This window comes from Octodon degus, unplaced genomic scaffold, assembly GCF_000260255.1.
Source record: "Octodon degus isolate 3935 unplaced genomic scaffold, OctDeg1.0 scaffold00380, whole genome shotgun sequence".
In the NCBI taxonomy this organism is placed as follows: Eukaryota; Metazoa; Chordata; class Mammalia; order Rodentia; family Octodontidae; genus Octodon; species Octodon degus.
The window spans coordinates 253,586-275,694 of NW_004524956.1; the positions used below are offsets into that span (position 1 = coordinate 253,586).

At 38.5% G+C, this 22,109-nt stretch overlaps 1 protein-coding gene and 1 pseudogene across 1 annotated transcript; both read right to left on the bottom strand.

The window, feature by feature from the left end:
• Positions 1 to 1,830: 1,830 nt before the first annotated feature.
• LOC101588614 (olfactory receptor 14A2-like) lies at positions 1,831 to 2,775 on the bottom strand. Its single transcript, XM_004648291.1, has one exon. The coding sequence runs from the start codon at positions 2,773 to 2,775 to the stop codon at positions 1,831 to 1,833; it is 945 nt and encodes a 314-aa protein (XP_004648348.1).
• A 13,555-nt stretch (positions 2,776 to 16,330) lies between these two features.
• LOC101589016 lies at positions 16,331 to 17,256 on the bottom strand (annotated as a pseudogene).
• Positions 17,257 to 22,109: the final 4,853 nt, after the last annotated feature.

The window sequence follows — 22,109 nt, forward strand, 5'->3', positions numbered from 1 at the left end:
GAGGGGAGGAGGAGGGGAGAAGGAGGAGGGGAGGAGGAGGAGCGGAGAAGGAGGAAAAGGAGGAGGAGGTAGGTAGTTGGAGTTTCACAAGTTTCAATCAAAGCTGTTTGACTTCTGGACCTCTGGTGCTGATGGAAAAATCTATAGTTTTGAAAGTCAAGCTTTAAACTTCCAGTAGCAGAAGATAGGCTGATGGATCAGCGGACAATCACAGGAGTGGCCAAGAAACTTCAGTAAACTTGATGAGAGGAAAAGAAGAACATGGCCTACCTCACTTTTTAACTTAAACTAGGAAAAACCAAGACTTTAAGCTCCTTGTAAGAAAAAGAATTGCATGGTGAAGGCTGGGTTACAGCAGCTGTTTCAACTTCTATGCTTGACTCTTGCCTGAATCCATGGTAAAATAAATGGTGAAACAGTGTGGCTTTTTCATTATTCTTCTGTATTTATGACTCTATATTTTGTAAAGAAAGAAGCTTTTCAGTCCATGTTTTCCCTTGTGATAAATAAACAGGAAAGGAGGGCTCTGAGACCCTTTCAGAATTTTCCCAAGAAATACACAAGCTCTTAAGTATTTGAATCTAGAGGTTTTTTTTTTACCAATGTGCATGTAGCTGATGGCACGCTGAAGGTCCTTCCTTCGTGACCATATTTCTCATTCAATAGATTCTGCAACAGGTGCATATTCGTATCAAAGAAATGCAATTTTCTCACATAATCCTTTGTTTAAACACGTAGAATAAATAATTATATGATTTTCTGCAGGCTATTTGAGAAAATTTAAAGATAAGCTTAAAGACAGGATAAAATTTGAAGATGTTTCTGTAAATTTAAGGAAAATTGAAAAATTAATTTAAAGATAAATATCAAAAGCTTTACTGTTTTAGTATGATTTTAATATAACAAATAAAATTGATATCACAGAATACTTAAGAACAAGATTAAATGTGCCTATATTTGAGTAAAATTATCTGGTTATTTAATTAGTCCAAATGACAGTAAAATGTTGTCAATATGACTGGAAAGGAATGTCACATCATGCAATATTATTAGGAAACTTTACTTCATTTCCCTACCTAGCTATAAAATTCAAAAGTTATTCTAATAAAATCTAGGCTCTCTATGTAGATTCCACAGGTTAGGACAATTTTTTTATGTTGGGGACACTAGTGAGTAAGCCAAAAGAAATCTGTTATCATCCAGAGACTTCTCTTAGTCTTGACAGATTCTATGGTTTCTTTCAGACTAGCTTAAATGACAGAATGTCTGAGTCGCACGTGTGGAGGACAAAGGCCCACCGGGGTCTGCTGCTTCAGCAATGCTCTGTGTCCTTCTGGACACTGTCCACCTGGGTGGCCAGGGCTCCTCTGAGCGGGTGCTGTCCCCTCCCCCGGGCAGCGTTGCAGGAGAGAGCTCTGCCTCCGCACCGACAGTCTGACTCTCGAGGAAGTGCGTGCATGTGTCACGTGGGTGGCTCAGATGCTGTCCAGGCAGTGGGCCCACTGTGATACATCAATAGTTTTGTTTCCAAGAAATGAAATACAGACGTGAGTTGCTAGATGACCCAGAATGAAATCTGATCATGAAAAACAGCCAAGCTTTTCAGAAAGCTAAGCCACCAAGGGCAGCTGCTTTGCATAGAACAGCTCCACATCATGCCACGATGCGTGTGCTGGCCCCATGGGATGCTGCTTCTAAAGTCAGGTGGATCTTGGCTGTTGCCTTTCTAGAGCCCAAGGTGGACCTGTGCCCCCAGGCCTTCCCGAAGTTAGAAGGGAGAAGACTCTGTGCCACCCTTGAGGTGCTGTGCTGGGCACAGGTGGCAGGGCGTTAGGTGAGGGACACCCAGGGAGCAGGCAGGGCTGGCAGCAGCCTCCTCAGACTCCGCTTCATGTCACTATTCCTCAAGGTGTAGACGACAGGATTCAGGATTGGAGGTAGCACGGTGTAGATCACAGAAAGCAGCCGGCTGACCACCGAGGGTGCCTCCGAAGGAGGCCTCAGGTAAACAGTGAATGCACTCAGGACAAAGACTGTGAAGACCACAAGATGCGGGAGGCATGTGGTAAACGCCTTCGACTGACTTTTCAGGGATGGAATCCTCAGCACAGTGGAGAGAATGTGAACGTAGGAGAGCACAATGCAGAAAAAACACGACAGGCTCAGACACACCCCGATGGCCATGCTGAGGTAGACCACCAGGAGCGTGTCGGAGCAGGAAACTTCAAGTAAGGAGGGGACATTGCAGAAAAACTCTGGGATCACATGGGAGCCACAGAAGTGCCCAGAAAATGTGCCAGCACTGTACACAGCTCCAAAGAGCACCCCCATGGCCCAGGAAACACCTGCCATCAACACACAGGTGTCGCCATTCATAATGGCTTCATAGTGCAGGGGACAGCAGATGGCCACATAGCGGTCATAGGACATGGCTGTGAGCATGAATATCTCACCTGCCGAGAAGGAAGTCATTAGAAGAAGCTGGAAGGCACAGCCTGGAATGGAAATGGAATTGTCATGAATCAGACTGTTGAAAATGAACTTCGGGATTGGGACGGACACCAGGGAGACATCCAGTAAGGACAGGTTCTTCAGGAAGAAGTACATGGGTGCTTGGAGTTGTGGGTCCAGGGTAAGAATGGTGACAACGAGAAGGTTGCTCATCAGAGCCACCAGGTACAGCAGCAGGAAGAGCAGACCACAGAGTGTCTGCCATGCGGGGTCCTCAGAAAACCCCAAGAGAAGAAATCCTGTCACCAAGGTGACGTTGAGCATGCTAGAGTCTGCTCACTGCCTGTCAAGCTGAGGACATACACACACAAAAGGAGAAGTCATAATCAGTCTAAAAATTTAGTTGTAAACGAGACATGTAACCATTGTATCTTAAATACACTTTCAAATTTTTTTTAAATCTCTTTCCTCCATCCCTCCTTTTCTCCATTTTTTTCTCACCCTTATCTGATCTCCTCCCCTCTTTTCCCCTTCTCTTTCCAACTAAGGATTGAATCCAGGGTCTCACACATGATAAGTGGGAATCTACCATGTGCTACATGCCAAACATCTACTCTCTAATTTTTTTTTTAAATATAAAGCAACTTACATGGATAATACATGAAGTCAGTTAGTCTTGGTTCTGCTTTTAGAGTTTTGATGCTCATAGATTTTGTAATGATTTTTCAGGGTTTGAATATTGTCTTGTTTCCCCTTAAATTGTAAAGAAATCTTTTCTAATTACTTAGCATACTTCAAGTAGCTAAAGGAAAAAAAAAAAAGTAGCTAAAGGAGAAGATTCTGAATGTTCTCACTGCAAGATGAAGACCTGTTAATGTGAGCCATGTGGAACTGCTTTTATGTGCTCATTACTGAATGCACAAAGGTATGAAGCAGCACATTACCCGCAGAACTGTTATAATTAATAACACACACACACACACACACACACACACACACGTGCATGCACAAAAGAATCAAGTAGTCTTTGTAAGAGCTCACCTAGTCCTGTAGCCTGAGCTTTTCCTTGCTTCAAGGTGAATATGGCTTCATGACACGGGCACTCCCAACTCACTGCGCATTTGCATCCAACTGTTATTGGACCATGTTCCTGATTAAGCTTTTTCTATTAGAAAAACAACCTAAAATCCCAAGCCATTAGAGTTTGTTGGTGCACCCAGTGCTGTGCACTAAAGGGAAGCTTGGGCACTCATGCACTGTTATGATCATGAACTCACACACACACACACACTTCTATTAAGTACTGCAACACAGGCTAATAACATCCTCTGTGCTCTTAGGTATGAACAAGAGGATGCGCATGAAGACTGGTTGTGCAATGTCTGTATTACCTTCAGTCCATGCAATGCTAGTTTAGTGACCAGGAATGGGAGAGAAAAGACTGAGTCATTCCACATATTTCATGTCTTATGGGTAAACACATGTATACCGGAGCCATGCTATGAGGTTTCCCAGTCTACGTGATGATTTGTATCATTCATTTCTAATGCTATCAGATATGTTCTTTCTACACTCAAAATATCTCCCTAGATCATTTGTTAATAGTGTGGTTATTTATTGATTCTTCCCTGAAGGCACACAAGCATGTCCCACATGTATCAGATATGAGCTAAATGATAGAGATTTACTTCCCCAGGAGCTTGTACTTCACAGCAGGAGGCATATAAAGAACACAGAAAACACAGTAAGGAAGGACAACTCTCAGACAATGGCTGGTGGTAAGGAAGAAGAGGTGCTGCTTGTGACTGAGTGTTGGGAAGGCACTCACCTGGGTGACCTGGGCGCTGACACAGAAAGGCAGGCAGAGATTCCTGTGTCCAGGTCACCAAGCAAAGGCAGCTCAGACCGAGCAAAGGCTTTGGGCACCAGGGTCACCCAGGAGAAACAGACTGTGGAGACCTGGAGTGTGGGGTGAGGCCAGAATCTCAGCATGAGGATCATGCATTCCAACCTTTCCTTGGGACAAACACACAGGGCATAGACAGGAGAACACGAGGTGGAGAAGCCAGCTGTTAGATTATTTTTACTTGTTTCCAAAGTTCTTATACTGTAACATTTTTAAAATCTATTTTGAAACAGAGGATTTTAACATTCTAGCCAAAGGAATTTGAAATTTATACCTTAAAATAATGCCATTTCTTTGATTATCTGACAAATGATTCCTCAATGTATTGTTAGAAAGCTGATGGACCAGATGATGAAGTTTCTGACAAGTTCACAGGAGTTGAATTTCTTCACCGAAATAAATTTCAGTTTAGCAACTGAAGTCTTGAAGGTGAAGTAGAACATCAAGTTGTCTGGGAGAAGGCCTTTGTGGCACACAGGAACAGCCCTCGGCTCCTGGAGACTCCAAAATTCCTGCTGAGTTGTGCCAGTTTCACCCGGAAGGGAGAAAAGTAAGGCAAACAGGAAAATCATTAATCTGTTGTAAATTTCAAGTCTTGAGTAACCTGAAAACCTCTGGACAAAAGCCAGGAAGCACACCTTTTTATAGCCACTTAGTTAATACACAAGATTCCCCAAGGGAAACAGTTTGAATGGCCTTATGAAGTGTGATCTCTTGTTTTGCTTACTTTCTCATTTTGAGACAAAATGCCTGACACCCAAAGTTTAGGCTGAAGGGTATTCTCACCCCACAGTTTGTAGAGGTCTCAGACCATAGTCAGCTGTCTCCAAGGCGGGGTGGCATGCGGCAGAGGGGCAGCAGTCAAGGCCGTGGAAGACTGCAGAAGCAAAAGGGGCCTGAATGGCGTCTTTCTGCCATTTTGATCTTGTGCTGGCTACCAGGCTTAGGGCCGTGGTAAACCTGGCAGTGGCCTGATTTGTGCTCATGCGCCCTTATTCCCAGCATTGGCTCACTATCACTCCCTTTAGACCAAGATGCCCTTCAAAAAGCCCACCAATGACTGCATAAGGCTTCTGGGGAACATCTAACCACAATCCATGACATGTTTCAAGACCACTAGCATTGTAATCACTTGGTTTTTCTATAGATGGATCTGCTATTTGGCCAGCCCTTTGGTTGACATCTTGATGACAGCCGTTCGTTCTGGGGTGAGGTGGAATCTCAATGTTGTTTTAATTTGCATCTCTTGAATGACCAATGATGTTGAACATTTTTTCACATATTTACTTGCCATTTATGTATATACATTTGTTAAGTCTATATTCACGTCAGATGCCCACTTTTGGATTTGGTCTTTGAATTATGAAGGCCTGATTTTTAAAAAAAACATCTTTACATGTTCTAGATAGGAGTCCTTTGTCTGAAGGACAGTCTACTATAATTTTTTAACACTTCATGGTTTGTCTTTTTACTCTGTTGGTGATTCTTTTTTTTTTTTTTTTACTTTCAGCAGATTTTCTGAAGGATGAGGTCCCAACTGTTGGTTCTTTGTAGTATTTTCCATGCCATTTGATTTGTTCATTAATTCTTTTCCTACCCCTACATTCTTAAGGTTTTTATCTATTTTCTCTTCTAGAAAATTTAGTGTTTAAGTTTTAATATTTAAATCTTTGATCCATTTTGACTATAGTTTTGTGCATGATAATAGGCATGGGTATATTTTAAGTCTTTAACATGTGGAAAGCCAGTATTCCTAGTATCATTTATTAAATAAGCTATTTTTCTTCCAGGGAACAAGTCTGGCCCCTTTGTCAAAGATAAGGTGACTGTGTGTGCTTATAGTTGTGTCTAGATATTCTAATCTGTTCCATTGCTCTTCAAATCTTTTTATTTTTGCTAGTACAATGCTGATTTTATCATAGTAGCTTTGTATATAATTTCAACTCAGGGTTTGTGCTGACTCCTGTCTTTCTTTTCTTAACCAGGATTGATTTTGCTATTCTAAGTCTCTTCTGGTTTCAGAAGAATTTTAGGATTTTTTTCTATGTCTGCGAGGTTTAGTAATGTTATTTTAATTGGGGTTGCTTTGAATTCATATAATAAATTGAGGAGTATGACCATTTTCACAATGTTGGTTCTTTTTATCCAGGAGTAAGGAATATTTTTCTATTTTCTGAAATCCTCTTTGATCTCTTTTTTCAGAGTACTGTAATTTTTGCTAGATAAAACTTTTACTTCCTTTGTGGCACTGAGTCCGGAGTATTGCATTTTTATAAGGTGTTATTGTGAAAGTCATGCTTTCCAATATTTTTTCTCTCAGTATGTTTGTTGTTTGTGTATAGAAATGCTGTTGATATCTGAGTGCTGACTTTTTATCCTGCTATGCTACTGAATTTTGTTATGAAGTCTATGTCTCTTTATAGAGTTTTTAGGGTTTTCTTTGTACAGTATCATGGCATCTGTAAATAATAACTTCTTCCTTTCCATGTGTTTCCATTTTCTCAAATCCTCTTCAGACTCTTTTCTCAGAGTACTGTACTTTTCACTGCATAAATCTTTTGCTTTCTTTGTGAGATTGATTTCTAAACATTTCAGTTTTTGGATGTTGTGAAAGGCATGTTTTCTCTAATTTCTCTCTCAGTGCATTCATTGTTTGTGTACAGAAATGTTAATTTTTTGGGGGTGTTGACTTCATATCTGCTACATTACTGAATGTGGTTATTAAATCTACAAGACTCTTGGAAGTGTTTTGGGTGTCTTCTATGTAGATTATCATGTCATCTGCAACTAGTGACAATTTCATTTCTTTTGTCAAATTCCTGTTATTTCTCTCTCTTGTCTAATTGCTCTGGCTGATGTTTCCATAATTATATTAAACAGGAGTGGTGACAGTGGGCATCCTTGTCTTGTTCCTGATTTTAAAGTGGAGGCTTTTAATTTTTGTGTACCAAAAACAACGTTGTCTGTAGGTTTGTCATGAATGGCTTTTGTCAGATTGAGTTAAAGACCATGTATTCTGATTTTCTGAAGTATTTTTTAATTATGAATGACTGTTTGGCTTTACCAAATCTTTGCATCTATTGAAATGATCATGTGATTTTTCTCTTTGGTTTTGTTGATATGGTGTATTACATTTATGGCTTTGCATACATTAAACCATGCTTGTATTCCTGGAATGAATCCTATTTAGTAGTGATGTATATTGTTGATGGTTCGCTGTATTCTGTTTACTAGTATTTTACTGAACATTTTTGCACCTATGTTTATTAGAGACATTGTCCTGTAGTCTTCTTTTTTTGTCAGGTCCTACTCTGATTTTGATATCAGAGTAATTCTTGCTTGCTTTCCTGAATGAGTTTGGGAAAATTGATTCCCTTTTAATTTCACTGAAAATTTTGAGAAGAGTAGAGGTCTGCTCTAAATTTCTTGTCAAATTTTGTAAAATTTGTAGAATCAGCTGTATATGGATCAGGATCTGAGCTTTTATTTTTTCCACCTGATTTTATTTTTATTTTATTTATTTTTTGGTACCTGGGATTGAACTCAGGTCCCTGCGCTTGCAAGGCAAGCACTTATTCTATTGAGCTATCTCCCTGGGCCCTGAGCCTTTCTTTGTTGTCTGGTATTTTATTAAATTCTCAGTTTCATTGACTGATATTAGGATATTCAGAATTTTTATATCTTCTTGATTTAGCTTTAGCACTTCATATGTATCTAGGAATTTGCCCATTTCATCTATATTTTCCACTTTTTGACAGTAAAGATTGTGGAAATAAATATTCATAATCCCAATTTCTTTTGGGTCTGTATTGATTTCATCCTTTTCATTTCTCTTTGCATGAATTTGAATTTTTTTTTCCTTTTTTAATGAGGCTGGCTAGGGGTTTATTAATTTTATTTATTTTTTTCAAAGATTCAACTCTTTGACTCATGAATTCTTTATATTGTTTCATAATCTCCATTGCATTTATTTTTGCTCTGAACTTTATAATGTCCTGCTTCTTTCAGCTTTAGACTTGATTTGCTCTTCTTTTTCTAGAAGTTTGAGGTGTAGCATAAGATTGTTTATTTGGGTTATTCTGTTTTACTGGTGTGGGAATTTATCACTATAAATTTCCCTCTTAAGAAAGATTTCATCGTATCACACAAGTTCTAGTAAGTTGTGTCTGTATTTTGTTAGGTTGCTGTTATTATTTAATTTCATCTGTGACCCACTGATTTTTCAGGAGGATATTAGTTAGTTTTCATGTGTTAAAGACATTTTGCTGTTTTTTTCCAGTAATTTTCCATCTCATTGTACTATTTTCAGATAATATGCAAGGGATGATTTCAATTCCTTTGACTTCACTTAAGCATGTTCTATTGGTTAGAACATGATGTATTTTAGAGACTGTCTCATGTGCAGCTGAGAAAAATGTGTATTTTGACACTGTTGGATGAAACACTCCGTAAAGGTATACTAAAAGTCCATTTCTTTACATGTTTGGTTTAGTTATGTTATTTCTTTGCTCATTTTTGCATGATTGACCTATCTCTTTGTGCCAATGAGGTGTTAATATTCCCCAATACAATTATATTATTTCTCATTAGATTTTTCATCTCTTTAAATTTGTTTTATACAGTTGAGTGTTCCTACATTTGCTACATATATAGTTATAATGGGTATCTTTTCCTCTTGCAGTTTTCCCCTAAGAAGTATGTAGTGACCTTTCTTTTGTCTTTTAATATAGTTTGGTTTGAAGTTGACATTTTCAGCCACCAAAATAGTTACCCCTTATTTTTTCTAGGTTCCTGTCACAAGGAACAAGGAATATTGTTTTCCACCCTTTGATAGTCCACCTTTTAGTTCATTTTTTAGTTAAATGTGTTACTCGTATGCAACATGTTGTTGTATTTTGTTTCTTATCCACTTTGCCAGTCTGCTTCTTTTAATTGGTAAATTGAGGCCAGTTACATTGATAGCTATAACTGATATATATTGACTTATCATTGTCATGTTATTTTCCTACTGTAGGATCATTATTTTTCCCCTTTACTTATTTACTTGCTCTGCTTGGTAGTTTTCTTCTGTTTCGGTTGAAGTGGTGGTCATCTTTATCTCTTTCCAAAATATCTCTCTGTCTTTTGGGGTTGGTTTGGTGGCCATGAATTTCTTCAGTTGTTCTTTGTCATTCTAATCTCTCCATTATGATTGAAAGATACTTTTGCGAGATGCATCAATCTGGGTTGAAAGTTGTTTTCTTTCAGGACCTCAAATATCTCACTCCGAGGTCTTCTTGATTTGATGGTCTGTGTTGAGAAGTCCGCCATGATTCTGAGGCACTTTTCAGTACAGGTGATCTGTTTTGTGTCTCTAACAAGTTTTAATATTCTGTTCTTTTGCTCCACTTCTGGGATCGTGATTATTATGTATCTAGTTGAAGATTTGTTTTGATTATGGCTAGCTAGAGTTCTGTATGATTTAGTTAACTATATATCAGTTTCTTTTCCTATGCTTGGGTAATATTTAACTACTATTTCTGCAAATAGTTTTTATGAATTTTGAGTAATCTCCACCTGTTTTGTTTATACCTATTAGTCTTATATAATTTTTCTTTACATCATTTTACAGCACTTGCATTGTTATTTCCTGGATTCTTCTTATTTTAGCAGATGTTTCTTTTCATGTTCAGTAGCTGCAATTCTATTTTGAAAGTGTGAAATTGTATCCTCTGTTTCATTCAAGAGCTTTTGCCAGATTTCGGTAGAATTTTTTATGTCCTGGTTATCTGTTTGCATTTGTTTCATGTATTCTAATTCTTTCTTGTGTTCTTCATTTGGTGTCTCCATCATTTTCCCATTCCCTTCTATTTTTTGGTCTCTGTTTCCCTGAGATTTATCAAACAACTATTTCAACATTGTTTTCATTTCCTTTTTTACCTGCGAGATTATTTCTGATGTGTTGTCCTCCAGAGTCTGAAGGAATTGTTTCCTTATTTCAGTTGCTATCATCTCAGGAAATTCAGGTTTGTGACTTCCAAGTTCTTCCATGACTTTCTCTCTTAGATTTGTTTTGAGCTCACTAGAGGTCTGAGACTATCGTTTGTTTCTTCCTTTTGTCAGTTTCTTGCTGTAATAATAGATAAGTGGTGTTCAGGCCAGCAAGGCTCTCATGAGAGTGAGAGAACGGGATAGGCTCAACAAGGCTCCTGCTGTGTGGGGTTTAATGTTGTTTCTACCTTATCAAGGAAAGGGACGCAAGCCATAGTTCAAGAAGGATCCTATGATGATGAATGCAAGCTGAAGTTGTTCAAGGCTTTCTTGAGGGTGAGTTGGCACAAGATTGTGTTCCCCAACGTCCCTGCAATTTGTGTGGTTGTTACGTCTACCCTGGTGATCTTCACCTTGGGCATGGGAAGCTGGGCTCTGTGGAACTCTGATGGGAAGGCTCGATAGGAGGGGACAGGAACTGACCTACCAGGTTTCTTGTGCAGTCTTTACGGCAAGGAGGGGCAGACAAACTCAACAGTGCTCCAGAGGGAAGGCTTTCTGGTTGGTGCTAGGGCTGCTGTATCTTTAGTAGAGGCAGCTGGACTCTTCACTTTTATTCTTTAAGTTGTGCATTAAAGAGTTTCAGAGCTAAATCCAACAGTAGCTCTATTTTTAGTGTTCTGAGGTATCTCTACAAGGATTTCTATAATGGCTGCTCTAATTTATAATTCCTCAAAAATATGGAAGTTTTCCTTCTTATCTCACTCTTGCCAGAACTTACCATGTTTGATTTTTCTTCCCGTTCTCCACTGTAGCCATTCTGACATCAGTGAGATAGTATCAAATTGGAATTTTTATTTGCACTTCCCTAGTAGCTACAGATGTTTTGCGTCATATGCTTACTGGCCATTTGTAGGTTTTGTTCTAAGAAATATGTATTCAGTTCATTTTCTTCTTTATTTCTCTGTTTGGCTTTCCTGGGGGCTTGTTTTGTGTTTTGTACCATCTTAATACCCCTCTGTCAGGAAGTTCAGTGACAGAGACTGCTGTCACATGCCGTAGCCTATGTCTGCACCCTGTCAGCTGTTCTCTTTGCTGTGCATGCGTCCTATTGGTCAGTTCTCCCTGCACCTCTTGGTGCTGTTCACATCCTTTTTATGAGTCTTTTCCTGATGTTTGTTTGTTTTGTTCTATGTGATATTGGAGAATGAATACAGAGAATTTGCTTTGAGCTACATTTGCACTCCTCTTTTTTATTTTGAGACACTGTTAAATTTGCTACATTGTCCTCGCTGGGCTGGTGCTGGAGTCTTACTGCCTCAGACTTGCAGTGTGCTTGACCTACAGGCACGTGCCACTGTCATGAAGCCTTTCTGTATGGCCATGAGTTGGTGTGTTTTCCTGAGGTTTTCTAGTACTTTCCACATTTCAGGTCTGATTCTCTAGATCAAATCTAAATAAACTTTTGCATAAAGTGAGAGTGATCTAGTCTGAATATTCCATGTATAGATAAGAAATGTTTGTGTTTTCTGCAGCTTTATGTCTATTGTACCCCTTTTCAAGCACAGGTTGGCGGCAGGAGTGCTTATTTCTGTGTCTTCGTTCCATTTGCCTCCATGTCTGTTTTCGTGTCAGTGCCATGCTGATCTCATTACTGTCTCTGCAGGCATTTTGAAATCGATTTGGATTGTAGTGACAACGCTGCTCTTTTGTACACTATGGCAGCCGCTTTGCCAGCACTTGGGGTTTTCTTTGCATGGTATGAGCTTTGGGAGCACTTCCTACTTCTATGAAGTGTATTACCAGTATCTTAATGCATACTGCTTTGAACTTGTCGACTAGTTTCTGTACCAGCACTTTAACAATATTAGTCCAGGTGATCCATGAACCTGGAAGGTTTTTCTATACTCCAGTTTCTTCTTCAATTTTCTGTAACTTTCACTGTATAAGTCTTACCCTTCCTGGATAAAGCTATTCATAAGATCTTTTAAATCTATCATGAGTGGAGTTCTCTTCTGTGGTTTAATTGTTGTTGCATAAAATAGCTATTGATTTTAGTATACTCCTTTTTGACTCCATCACTTTGCTGACTTTCTCATAGCTAAGGCTTCTTGCATCATTGTTATGATCTTCTAAGTAGAGGAGCCTTTCTTCTTCACATAGTGATAATTTGATTTCTCACTTTTCTATTTATATCCCCTTTTCTTTTCCTCCTACCTAAGCACTACAGGTGAAACTTCCAGAACTTTGGTGCACACACTTTCATTCTTTCCCATTTTAGAGAAAAGCTTCCGTCTTCTGCCTTTCACTGTGACGAGACCTGCTGTTTTGTCCTATGTACCCTTTAGCTGAATGAACTAGGATCTCTCTTTGGTGTTCTCTATTTTTAGCTAATCCATGCTAATTTTCTATATTTCTAGGATATGGAAATGTTTTGATATAATTATACTGTGAATAATCATAAATTCAGCATAATTTGTACTGTGTCATCTCAGACATGTATTGTTTATTTATTCCATTCTTTTTTTTTTTCTGGAACTGGGTTTAACCACATCTTTTAATTTTATAATGGAGAGCAATATAAAATAACTTACTTCTCTTCTCCAAAATGTAGAGTTTGAAACCTTTAACTTGTCTTGTTCTATATTTTTCCATTTTATACTATGTGTGTGCTCTTGATCTAGGGCAGCAGCAAATTACTGTTTCCATATTCAATCTCAAAAATTTATAAACCTAAAGAGTCACTAGTTTTTATCCTGAATTTATATAATGATACTTATTTATCTTTTCCTGGTACATCGACCACAGTGAGTGGATCCTATTTTATTTATTTATTTATTTATTTATTTATTTAATACAAACATGTGAAAGCGTTTATTTCTTAAGCTAGTGTCCTAGTAATACCATCTTCTTTTTAAAATAATTTTATTGAGAAACAAATAGCAATGAGACAGCTCCAAAACCAATTAGTAGGACAGTTTCAATAATTAATACATTGCATATTGTTTTCTTCTTAGGGATTATTCATAGTACAAGATGCAGACATGATATCCTGTCCACAAACACTGTAGTACAAATCTTTCTATTCATAGGACTGCCCTGCTACAATGTTGTATATGGTAGGATTTCTAAATTTCTGTGTAAAAATATGTAATTGTTTATTCATATTTTGTTAATTTTTTCATTTTTTAAATTTTTTCCCTCATATTCTGTAGGGACTTAAAGTTTAACATATCCATATTTGATAGAAAATACGTGTTCCATGTTATATCTAAGATGTTTGATATTCAGACAGATAGAGAGGTTAAGCTCAAATGCCTATGTTATAGGGTAATAATAATAAGCTTCTCTTCTGGAGGGCTAACAACCTAAGTTTGAAGACCTGAAATTAGAGAAAAAGAAGGCCTTCAAGGACAATTAACATTTTGACCCTAGCCTTTCAAGGTTAGTGAGGACTGGGGACATAGGTGAACTTGTACTATAACATCATGTAACTCAGTTGTGTCACAAATTTTGTGATCAAGGAGATTTAAGGCCACAGAGGAAAGTGATCAATGATGTAGAGTGTGCCTAAGGATAGGCAAATGAAGAAAAAACATCCTCTCAGGCTTTCATAAATTGCAAATTGGTCAAGCAATGGCTGTGACTCATCCACGTGGCTGACCGTGAGAAAGGATCTACAAACTGGTGTAGGGTTTCAAGGTAAATCCTGAGGGGATTTGACTTAACTTGTCAAATACAAAATTTACATTTCTTAACTAAAATTAAATATATCAACTCAGATTCTAAAATGACAAGCAAAGCATTCATCTATATACACATATATTTTGCATGCATGTAGTTTTATACATGTACATATTTAATATCAAACCATAAACAAAGCAGTCTTGACACTAAATTATTGAAAGGACTATTAGAAATTTAAAACTATATAATGTTTTTATTACATACCAAATGCAGAATGTTTTACAACTCAAAAAATCACCATGAATGTTTTCAGAAGTGAAATATGTTTTTAGTTTCTTTGGGAGAGGAAAGCAAATGTTCCTACTCAGAGTTTCTTTGAATTAAGTGGGGCTAGTATTTTCATTTTTAGGTGAATTTTCATAATGATAGTAGGGTTAGGGAAAAATATATAAGAAATCATCAAAAAAGTAGCCTAGAACATTACACAGCTCTCCACAAATCACATATCAGCCTCAGCTGACAAATGCCAGGAGCTTGTAAAGAAAATCCCATAAAGAATGTGAAGGTTGGGGCCAGGGAGATGTCTCAGTGGAATAAGCTCTTCCCTGGCAAGTGCAAGGGCCTCAGTTCAATCCCCAGTACTGAAAAAAACAAGTGAAGGGCTGCAAGAGGATGAGGAAGGATTTCCAACACAGTGCAACGTAGTGTTTCTATAAAAGGATGTCAACTAAGAATTGGTTCATTCATTGAATATTTTGTTCTTCCAAGACGGGTTGCATTTCCAACAAGTTGAAATACTATCAATATTTGCTAAAGGTCAATTAACAGCAAAGATACTTTATGCTTAGAATTATGAATTTCATTGTAAAATAAATCAGTGAGTTTATGCTTCACCATGTGATACAGACATACATAAACAACTTCTTGTGTAATATTAATTTGCTTACTAAAATACGTATTTAAATTACTTTAATCAATGTATTTCTGTTTATTGGAAGAGATATTTAAATTATTGTGTGACATTCACATGTGTTTAGAGACTGAAAATGTGAAACCAGGGGATTTATAGAATTATAATTCTATAAATTATAACTTATAGAATTATAAATTCTTCAGAGTCCCCTTCTTTGTGTGTTTGTTTGTTTGGAATTGGGAATTCAACTCACTACCCTGGGCTACCTGTGAGGTAGGCAATGTATCATTGAGGTAGATCCACAGTCCAAGAGTCACCTTCAACTTAAAATACACCTTGGAATTTGAGTAGAATTTGTGCAAATAAAAGAGTCCATGAGCCAGGCAATAGGAGCAAATGTCAAAGATGTTCGGGGATTAGACACCATAGGAAGGCATTGCCAATGGTCACAGCATTCACCATATTTCCCTGGGCTCTGTACTCAAAGCCACGCTGCACTTCCAAGACCTCTGACATCCATGCTTTCCTGTGTACTATCTGTTTCTGCCCTGTGAGAGGACTGGCGGATTTTGACATGTGTGATGGAGTGACGGCGGTCAGAAGCATTAATTTCCCTTCTCTGAAGGAAGCAGCGAGCAGATGGAGCAGGGTGACAGAACTGTTTCTTTGTTCCAGACTGGAATATAATTTTACATACTGAGGATATTGAAAACACCCTCTGATAGTGACAGTCTAGGAAGCAGGACTTATTACAGTGGTTGAACCAGTAACCCTTGTCATTTACATCAATTTCAATGTATAATCAGAAAACATCAGAAAGGGGCATATCACATACAAAGAGCTTTCAGAAAAGAGAAAAATATCTTCCCTCAGACATGGTATTTTAGGGAAAAATGATATAAAAATTAAATATATTGTTATATTGAATACATTTAATGTGCATTCATGAAATAAAACCTGTGATGGAACTCATATTTCAAATCTTACAAATTTCAAAGCTAGTCAATAACTTTTAAGTCATAAATTTAAAACAATTTTCACTGAAGAGTGAAAATCAGAATTTACAATAATATGTAATCAACAATGAAAATCTAGAAAAGAAAAAGATTGACAAAATTCAGAGAAAGGCAGACAAGGAACATGAACTTCACATAATTCTCATGTGTGTGGAGTGGCAGAGTAAGACAAAAGTCATCAAAGTGCAATAGAAATTCCATCATAATTTCTGTAACACTAAATATGTAGTAGAGTATCTTAAGAGGTCACTTTCTTTCTGAAAAATCTCACATCCTGAGAGCAGCATTAAAATACTAAAGACAATACTGACCTCAAAATAGGAATCATCCCAACCTCTAGCTAGGTAAGGACCAGGAAGAAAATGTGGTGCCTCGCTTCAACTGTAGTCATCTGTGGGTTAGCCTGCTTCTCACATTGTTCAGGACTTTACTTAGAGCTGCATGAAGATCTTTGTTCCTGAGACAGTAAATAATGGAGTTCAGGGTGGAGGTTACCACAGAGTAGAACACAGAGCATAGCAGGTCTACAGTAGGAGAAGCATTGGAGGCTGGCTTAAGGTAAGCAACACACCTGTTAGGAGAAAGGTAATGACAACCACCAGGTGGGGTGTGCAGGTGGAGAAGACTTTGGACCAGCTCTGCCTGGATGGGATCTTCAATACAGTAGAGAAAATAAACACGTAGGAGACCACAACGCAAACCAAGCATGAGAAAACATAGATTACCTCAAGGGCCACACTGACATTGATGGCTGCATGGTCCTCAGAACAACTGAGCTCTAGTAGGGGAGGGACATCACAGAAAAATTGGTGAATCCTGTTGGAGCCACAGAACTCCAGGGAGAATGTTCAAGCTGAGTATAAGATCCCCAAGGCCCCTCCACCAAACCAGGACACAAACACCAAGTGGACACAGCACCCTTTGCTCATGACAACCTCATGGTGCAGAGGTTAGCAGATGGCAACATAGCGATCATAGGACATGGCAGTCAGGATTCCCACCTCAGACACTACTGAAAATACCAACAAGAAGACCTGAAACATGCATCCCACAAAAGAGATGGAGTCAGTCAGTGTGACTGAGCTGAGAATAGATTTAGGGACTGTAGTGGAGATGAGACACAGGTCCAAGGAGGACAAATTCCTCAGGAATCAGTACATGGGGGTGTGGAGGTGGTGGTCAAGAACTATGAGGAGGACAATGGTCAAATTCTCCAGTGTGGCCACCAGGTAGACCAGAGAGAAGAGGACCAATGCCCTGCTGTCTGTCAGTCTGAGGAGCAAGAATCTGCTCAGAACTGTCTGATTCCTCATAGCATAAATTGCAGGCAACTTGTTGAATTTAAAAGGAAAATGGTGAGATAAAAATCATATTCAGGGATGCAAGAACATGCATGTTAGTAGCATCACAACTCATAATAACCCAATACTGGAGTTGACTATTCATCAACAGAAGAATGGACTAAGAAAATATGGTTTTATGCAAAATTGCATATGACTTCACTATCTTTAAAGAAAGGTGAAGTTGAGGAGTTTAGTAGGAAAAGGGATTCACCTTGAGACCGTGTTATCAACTGAAGTAAATCAGACACAAATCTCACAAATTACGGGGTTTCATTTACATGTGAGTCTCATCGTACAAACATCTAAATAAAAAAAGATAACAGGAAATAGATCTTTTATAAAAGGGAGTTAGACAGAATAGAGGAGAAATGGATGCAGAGGTGAGTTATGTACATATATCTACTTCTCACTGTGAATGTAGTCCTTATGCACTGCAAATGTGAACTATAGCAAACAAATAAAATATACAGCCATTCATGTGTTATGTGTTTCTGCTCCTGAACATGCATTGTTTAGCATCATGTGTTAGATAAAATGTTTAAAAATATCAAGATATTAAACTTTGTGTCAAAGTATAAAATAAGGAAAGATGTAACAGTCCAAAATGATTCAATTTAAATTTATTTTGAATGAAGGAAAAAATTATTTGTGTTTCCAAAATGGTGTGAAATTACCTGATATTAATTTTCCTTCTTAACATTATAAGGATTCACCTGATACTCTACAAGAAGACCCCAAAATATCCACCAAAACCCTGCAAATTAAAGATCTAAATTCACTAGTGTAGGTGATAGATAGTCAGCAATCACAGTTCAATAGTATTCCCATACAGAAGCAGCACACTCTCAGAGAGAAGTTAAGGACAGCACCCCTTTCACAAAAGCATAAAAAAGTAAAAAGAAAAAAGAAAAATACTTAGGAGTCAATCTAAAAAGGACAGGAATGATCTATACAGTGAAAATTGCAGTATCCTTAAAAAGGGGATCAAACTGGATATGAGAAAATGGAAAGCTATCCCTGTTCATTGATAGGAAGAACCAACATCATGAAAATGACCATACTCACCAAGCTGCTATACAGATTTAATGTAATTCTAATCTAAATGCAATTATCATGCCTCACAGGTCTAGAGAAAATATTTCTAAAATTCCTATGCAACCAGAAGAGACCTAGAATACCAAAAGCAATCCTGAGCAGCAAAGGCAAGTCAGGGGCATCATAATCCCTGATCTGAAATTATACTACAAACTGCTACGATAAAATCATCATGATATTGGCAAAACAAACAAGCAAACAACAACAAAACAGGGCTGAGGATCAGTGGAGTAGAATAGAAGATGCAGACACAATCCCAATCTTGCTCCGTCACCTTATCTTTGACAAAGGGGCCCAAAATATTTACAGGAAGAGAAATAGCTACTTTAATACATTGTGCTGGAAAAATCTGGCTTTCCACATACTGAAAACTAAAACTAGGCTCATATCTATCACCATGCACTAAACTAAAGTAAAAATGCTTCAAAGATGTAGTTTTATGTACTTCTTTACTGTCTGGTATGTTTCCAGAACTGAAAATCTTGTACCACAGAAATATATGTGCACCCATGGTTATAGCAGCACAAGTTGTCATAGCTAAGTCTTGGAATGACATGTAAGTGAAAAAAAATGAGACTCACATGTATAAACATTGAGAAAAGAAAGGTAAACTGGAGACTTTTATACATAAATGGATTAAACTCAAGACTATACACATAAGTAATAAAGTAGAGTCAGAGGTGTAAACATGTTATTGTCTCACCAATATGAGAAACTGAATAAACAGGATCCACAGTGCAAGATACATATGAATCAGGAAGAAACTGTTTAAAGAAAAGACATACTCTGATCGAAGAAAGGGGAAAGATTGGAACAAAAAAAGAAAAAAAATATTTATACACAAGATATTTGAGACAGGTATACAGCTAGTTTCTTTTAGTTCATTGAAAAGCTTTGAAAAGAAAGCTTTTTTTTTTTTTTTTTTTTTTTTTTTTTTTGCAGTAGTAGGGATTGAACTCAGGACCCTACGCTTGCCAGACAATCCCTTATTCTGCTGAGATATCTCCCTGGCCCCGAAAAGAAAGCTATGGGCTAATATTGTTTGAATGAGATATCATTCCTATATCATGCATCTTGGATAAATACTATGAAGACAATAATCCATAATATATTATTTATAATTATGCTCCTACTAACCTGTTTGAAAATCTTTTTTTATTGTTATTTTTACTCTCCTAAAACAAAAAGAAATAATTTCCAGGATTGAGTGTGCAATAGCACGTGGAATGGGGTATAGGGTGGCCCCTTCTGTGAATGAGTGTTATTCTTCTTGGTCTATAATGTGCATTAGTTGAGAGTAATGAATGAAACATCTGTTGCATATTTGCAACAAAACTGCAGTATTGTTTTATTTATATATTTACTTATTTTATTAAGATTATAGAGACCACTTATTTTTCTGGAAAGAATTTTTAATTAAATGTGCAGGTGATAGTCCATGTTCGCTAATATGCAATAAGAAGGGATTGCAAGATTAAAATCTTAAGGAGAAGCTAGGTTTGGACAGTTTTGCAGTACAGTCTACATCATAGAAATTGATGCATTTTATATCAATTCTCTTCCGTATAAATTTTTTATAATAGAGGATATAGGTAAATGATCGCTTGTGGTTACTTACAAATACTTGCTATAGTACATGAACTAATGCAGTATCTTAATTCAATACAAAAAATATCTACTAAACCTGAGAATGTACTGCAAGCATTGTCACTGGACAGGTAAGCCGTGCAGAGTACTGGAACGTGTGCACAGTTGTAGCACTCACTGCTGTCGCTCTCACGGTGTTCATGAGCACACATCACGGAGCACAGTGCTCGCTTCAAAGGCTCCCTTCACCTCCCTTCTCACCTTTTAAGTTTTGAGTATCTGGATAAAGGTCTCCCCCAGAATGCTTTGCATACAGGGGCAGTTTTTATTCTGCAATACGAATAGGAGTTATTGTTAGCTCTTCTGGGAAAGCATTTTTAAAAAGACATCATCAATGTCCATTACATTTTATTCCTTAAAGTTTCACCTTTTTCTTCCAGGAATAAGAGACCAGCACCTGCTGATTTTGCAGCCCTTCTTTGCCCAGCCTGCCATACTGAAATCCGTTGCTAATTTGGACATCAGGTGGCTGAACTATTTATAATGGAACCTGAACAAATGTCTCTCTGTGAGAGGATAATCCTTAACTTTGGAAATGTGTTTGTCCATTCATTAGAAAGACACGTGAGAAGAAGAAGTGAAAGCTAAAAGTGAAATATTTATCATTATACAGTGATTTAACAATGAACAAATTCCTCCCTTATGCAAGAAATTAAGATCCATGCCCCGGGACTGCATAGAAAATTTAATTCCTTGGTCTAGATGATATTATAGCACTGACACTTCTGCTGTTGTTGTTCAGGGTCTCCTACGCAGCTAGAACTCATAGCAATCCTCCTGTTTTCAGCCTCCCCAGTGCTCAGATTAGGGAGTGCGCCACCACACCAGGACTTGGTCATCAGCTCACCATGCCCAGGGGCAGGGCCAGTGCGGCATGTGGTGCCAGGGATCGAAAACCAGCCCCTGCAGTTGCCTAATCAGGCGCTTGTTCTGCTGAGCTATCTCACGGCTGACATCATTTTGACTCTAGTTATGTAGCACAGCACAGAGCATGAGAGCCAGTTTGAAAAAAAGTACTTTAAAATGCACAGCGGCGTTGTGCAGAAAGGAACGAAACCCAAGACTAAGGAGACAGTCAGAAATGTTCTACGGAGGACTCTTCCAGCACTGAGAACCAGCCCATATTGAGCCAGTACCCTCACATAGATGGGCACCGAGTCCTCTTGGCTTGCGGCCCCTGGATGCTCACGGTGAGGCTGGGCTTGTTCTCCCTCTCGGGTCCTCCTGCCCCTAGAACCCTTTGTCCTTTCCATCACTGCAGTGACGGCTGTATTTGTTAGGACAGACGTTCTCCTCCTCAAGGTTACAGGCATTTCCGGGAAGACTCAAAGGTCAGCTCCTGCCGGGTCACGCAGCAGTTCCGTGGAGCACGCGCTGGCTCTGCGCCCTGGGGACTGTGGGCCTCTGTCACCTACGGCACGGGCCAGACCTGTGGGTTTCTTCTCACGCTGCCCTGAGAGCTGTGAGGGACAAAGACTGCCAAACTTCAAGGTCCTCACTTGGTACACGCGGCTGCCTGAGGAGTTCTTCACTCCTAAAGATCCCTTGAGGATTAGTTAGCACCTTAATTCCCTGGCTCCTCAGAACCTGCCTGGTTTGTGCTCTCATAGAGCAGAATCTTTTGGTCAGCGTGGCCCAGTCAGAAAGGGTAGGGTAGGGTCCTCTGTCCCTACCTGGAAGACAGGCTCAGCCTTTCCATGCATCCTGCGGAGAAGCCGTGGCTGTCCTGTGCTCATTTCGCATCTCCGACCAGCTCCCCCCTCTCTGTCTCTCACTAGAGTGCATCTCTAGACGTGGAGCTGGGAAGGAGAGGAGGGGAGGGCTCACCAGAGCAGATTCCTTCTCCAACTGAGGCCTAACTTCCAAGAATAAAAGCCTCTACGCTAACGTGTGAACTCTGCCGTTACTACTTTCACAAATAAAATTATTGCTATTTTGACACCAATGATCCCATAATTGACTATTATGAGTTGACTTGAAGATGATATTCACAAAATTGATAAAACTAATAATACTAGAAGGGATGCTTTAAAATCACTTAGTCAGAATCCTGTGTTAAGAGGAAAAGAGCCATATTTTAA

Excerpts from the sequence above, each read along its gene's own strand:
- LOC101588614 (XM_004648291.1), bottom strand. The coding sequence starts at position 2,775 with ATGCTCAACGTCACCTTGGTGACAGGATTTCTTCTCTTGGGGTTTTCT.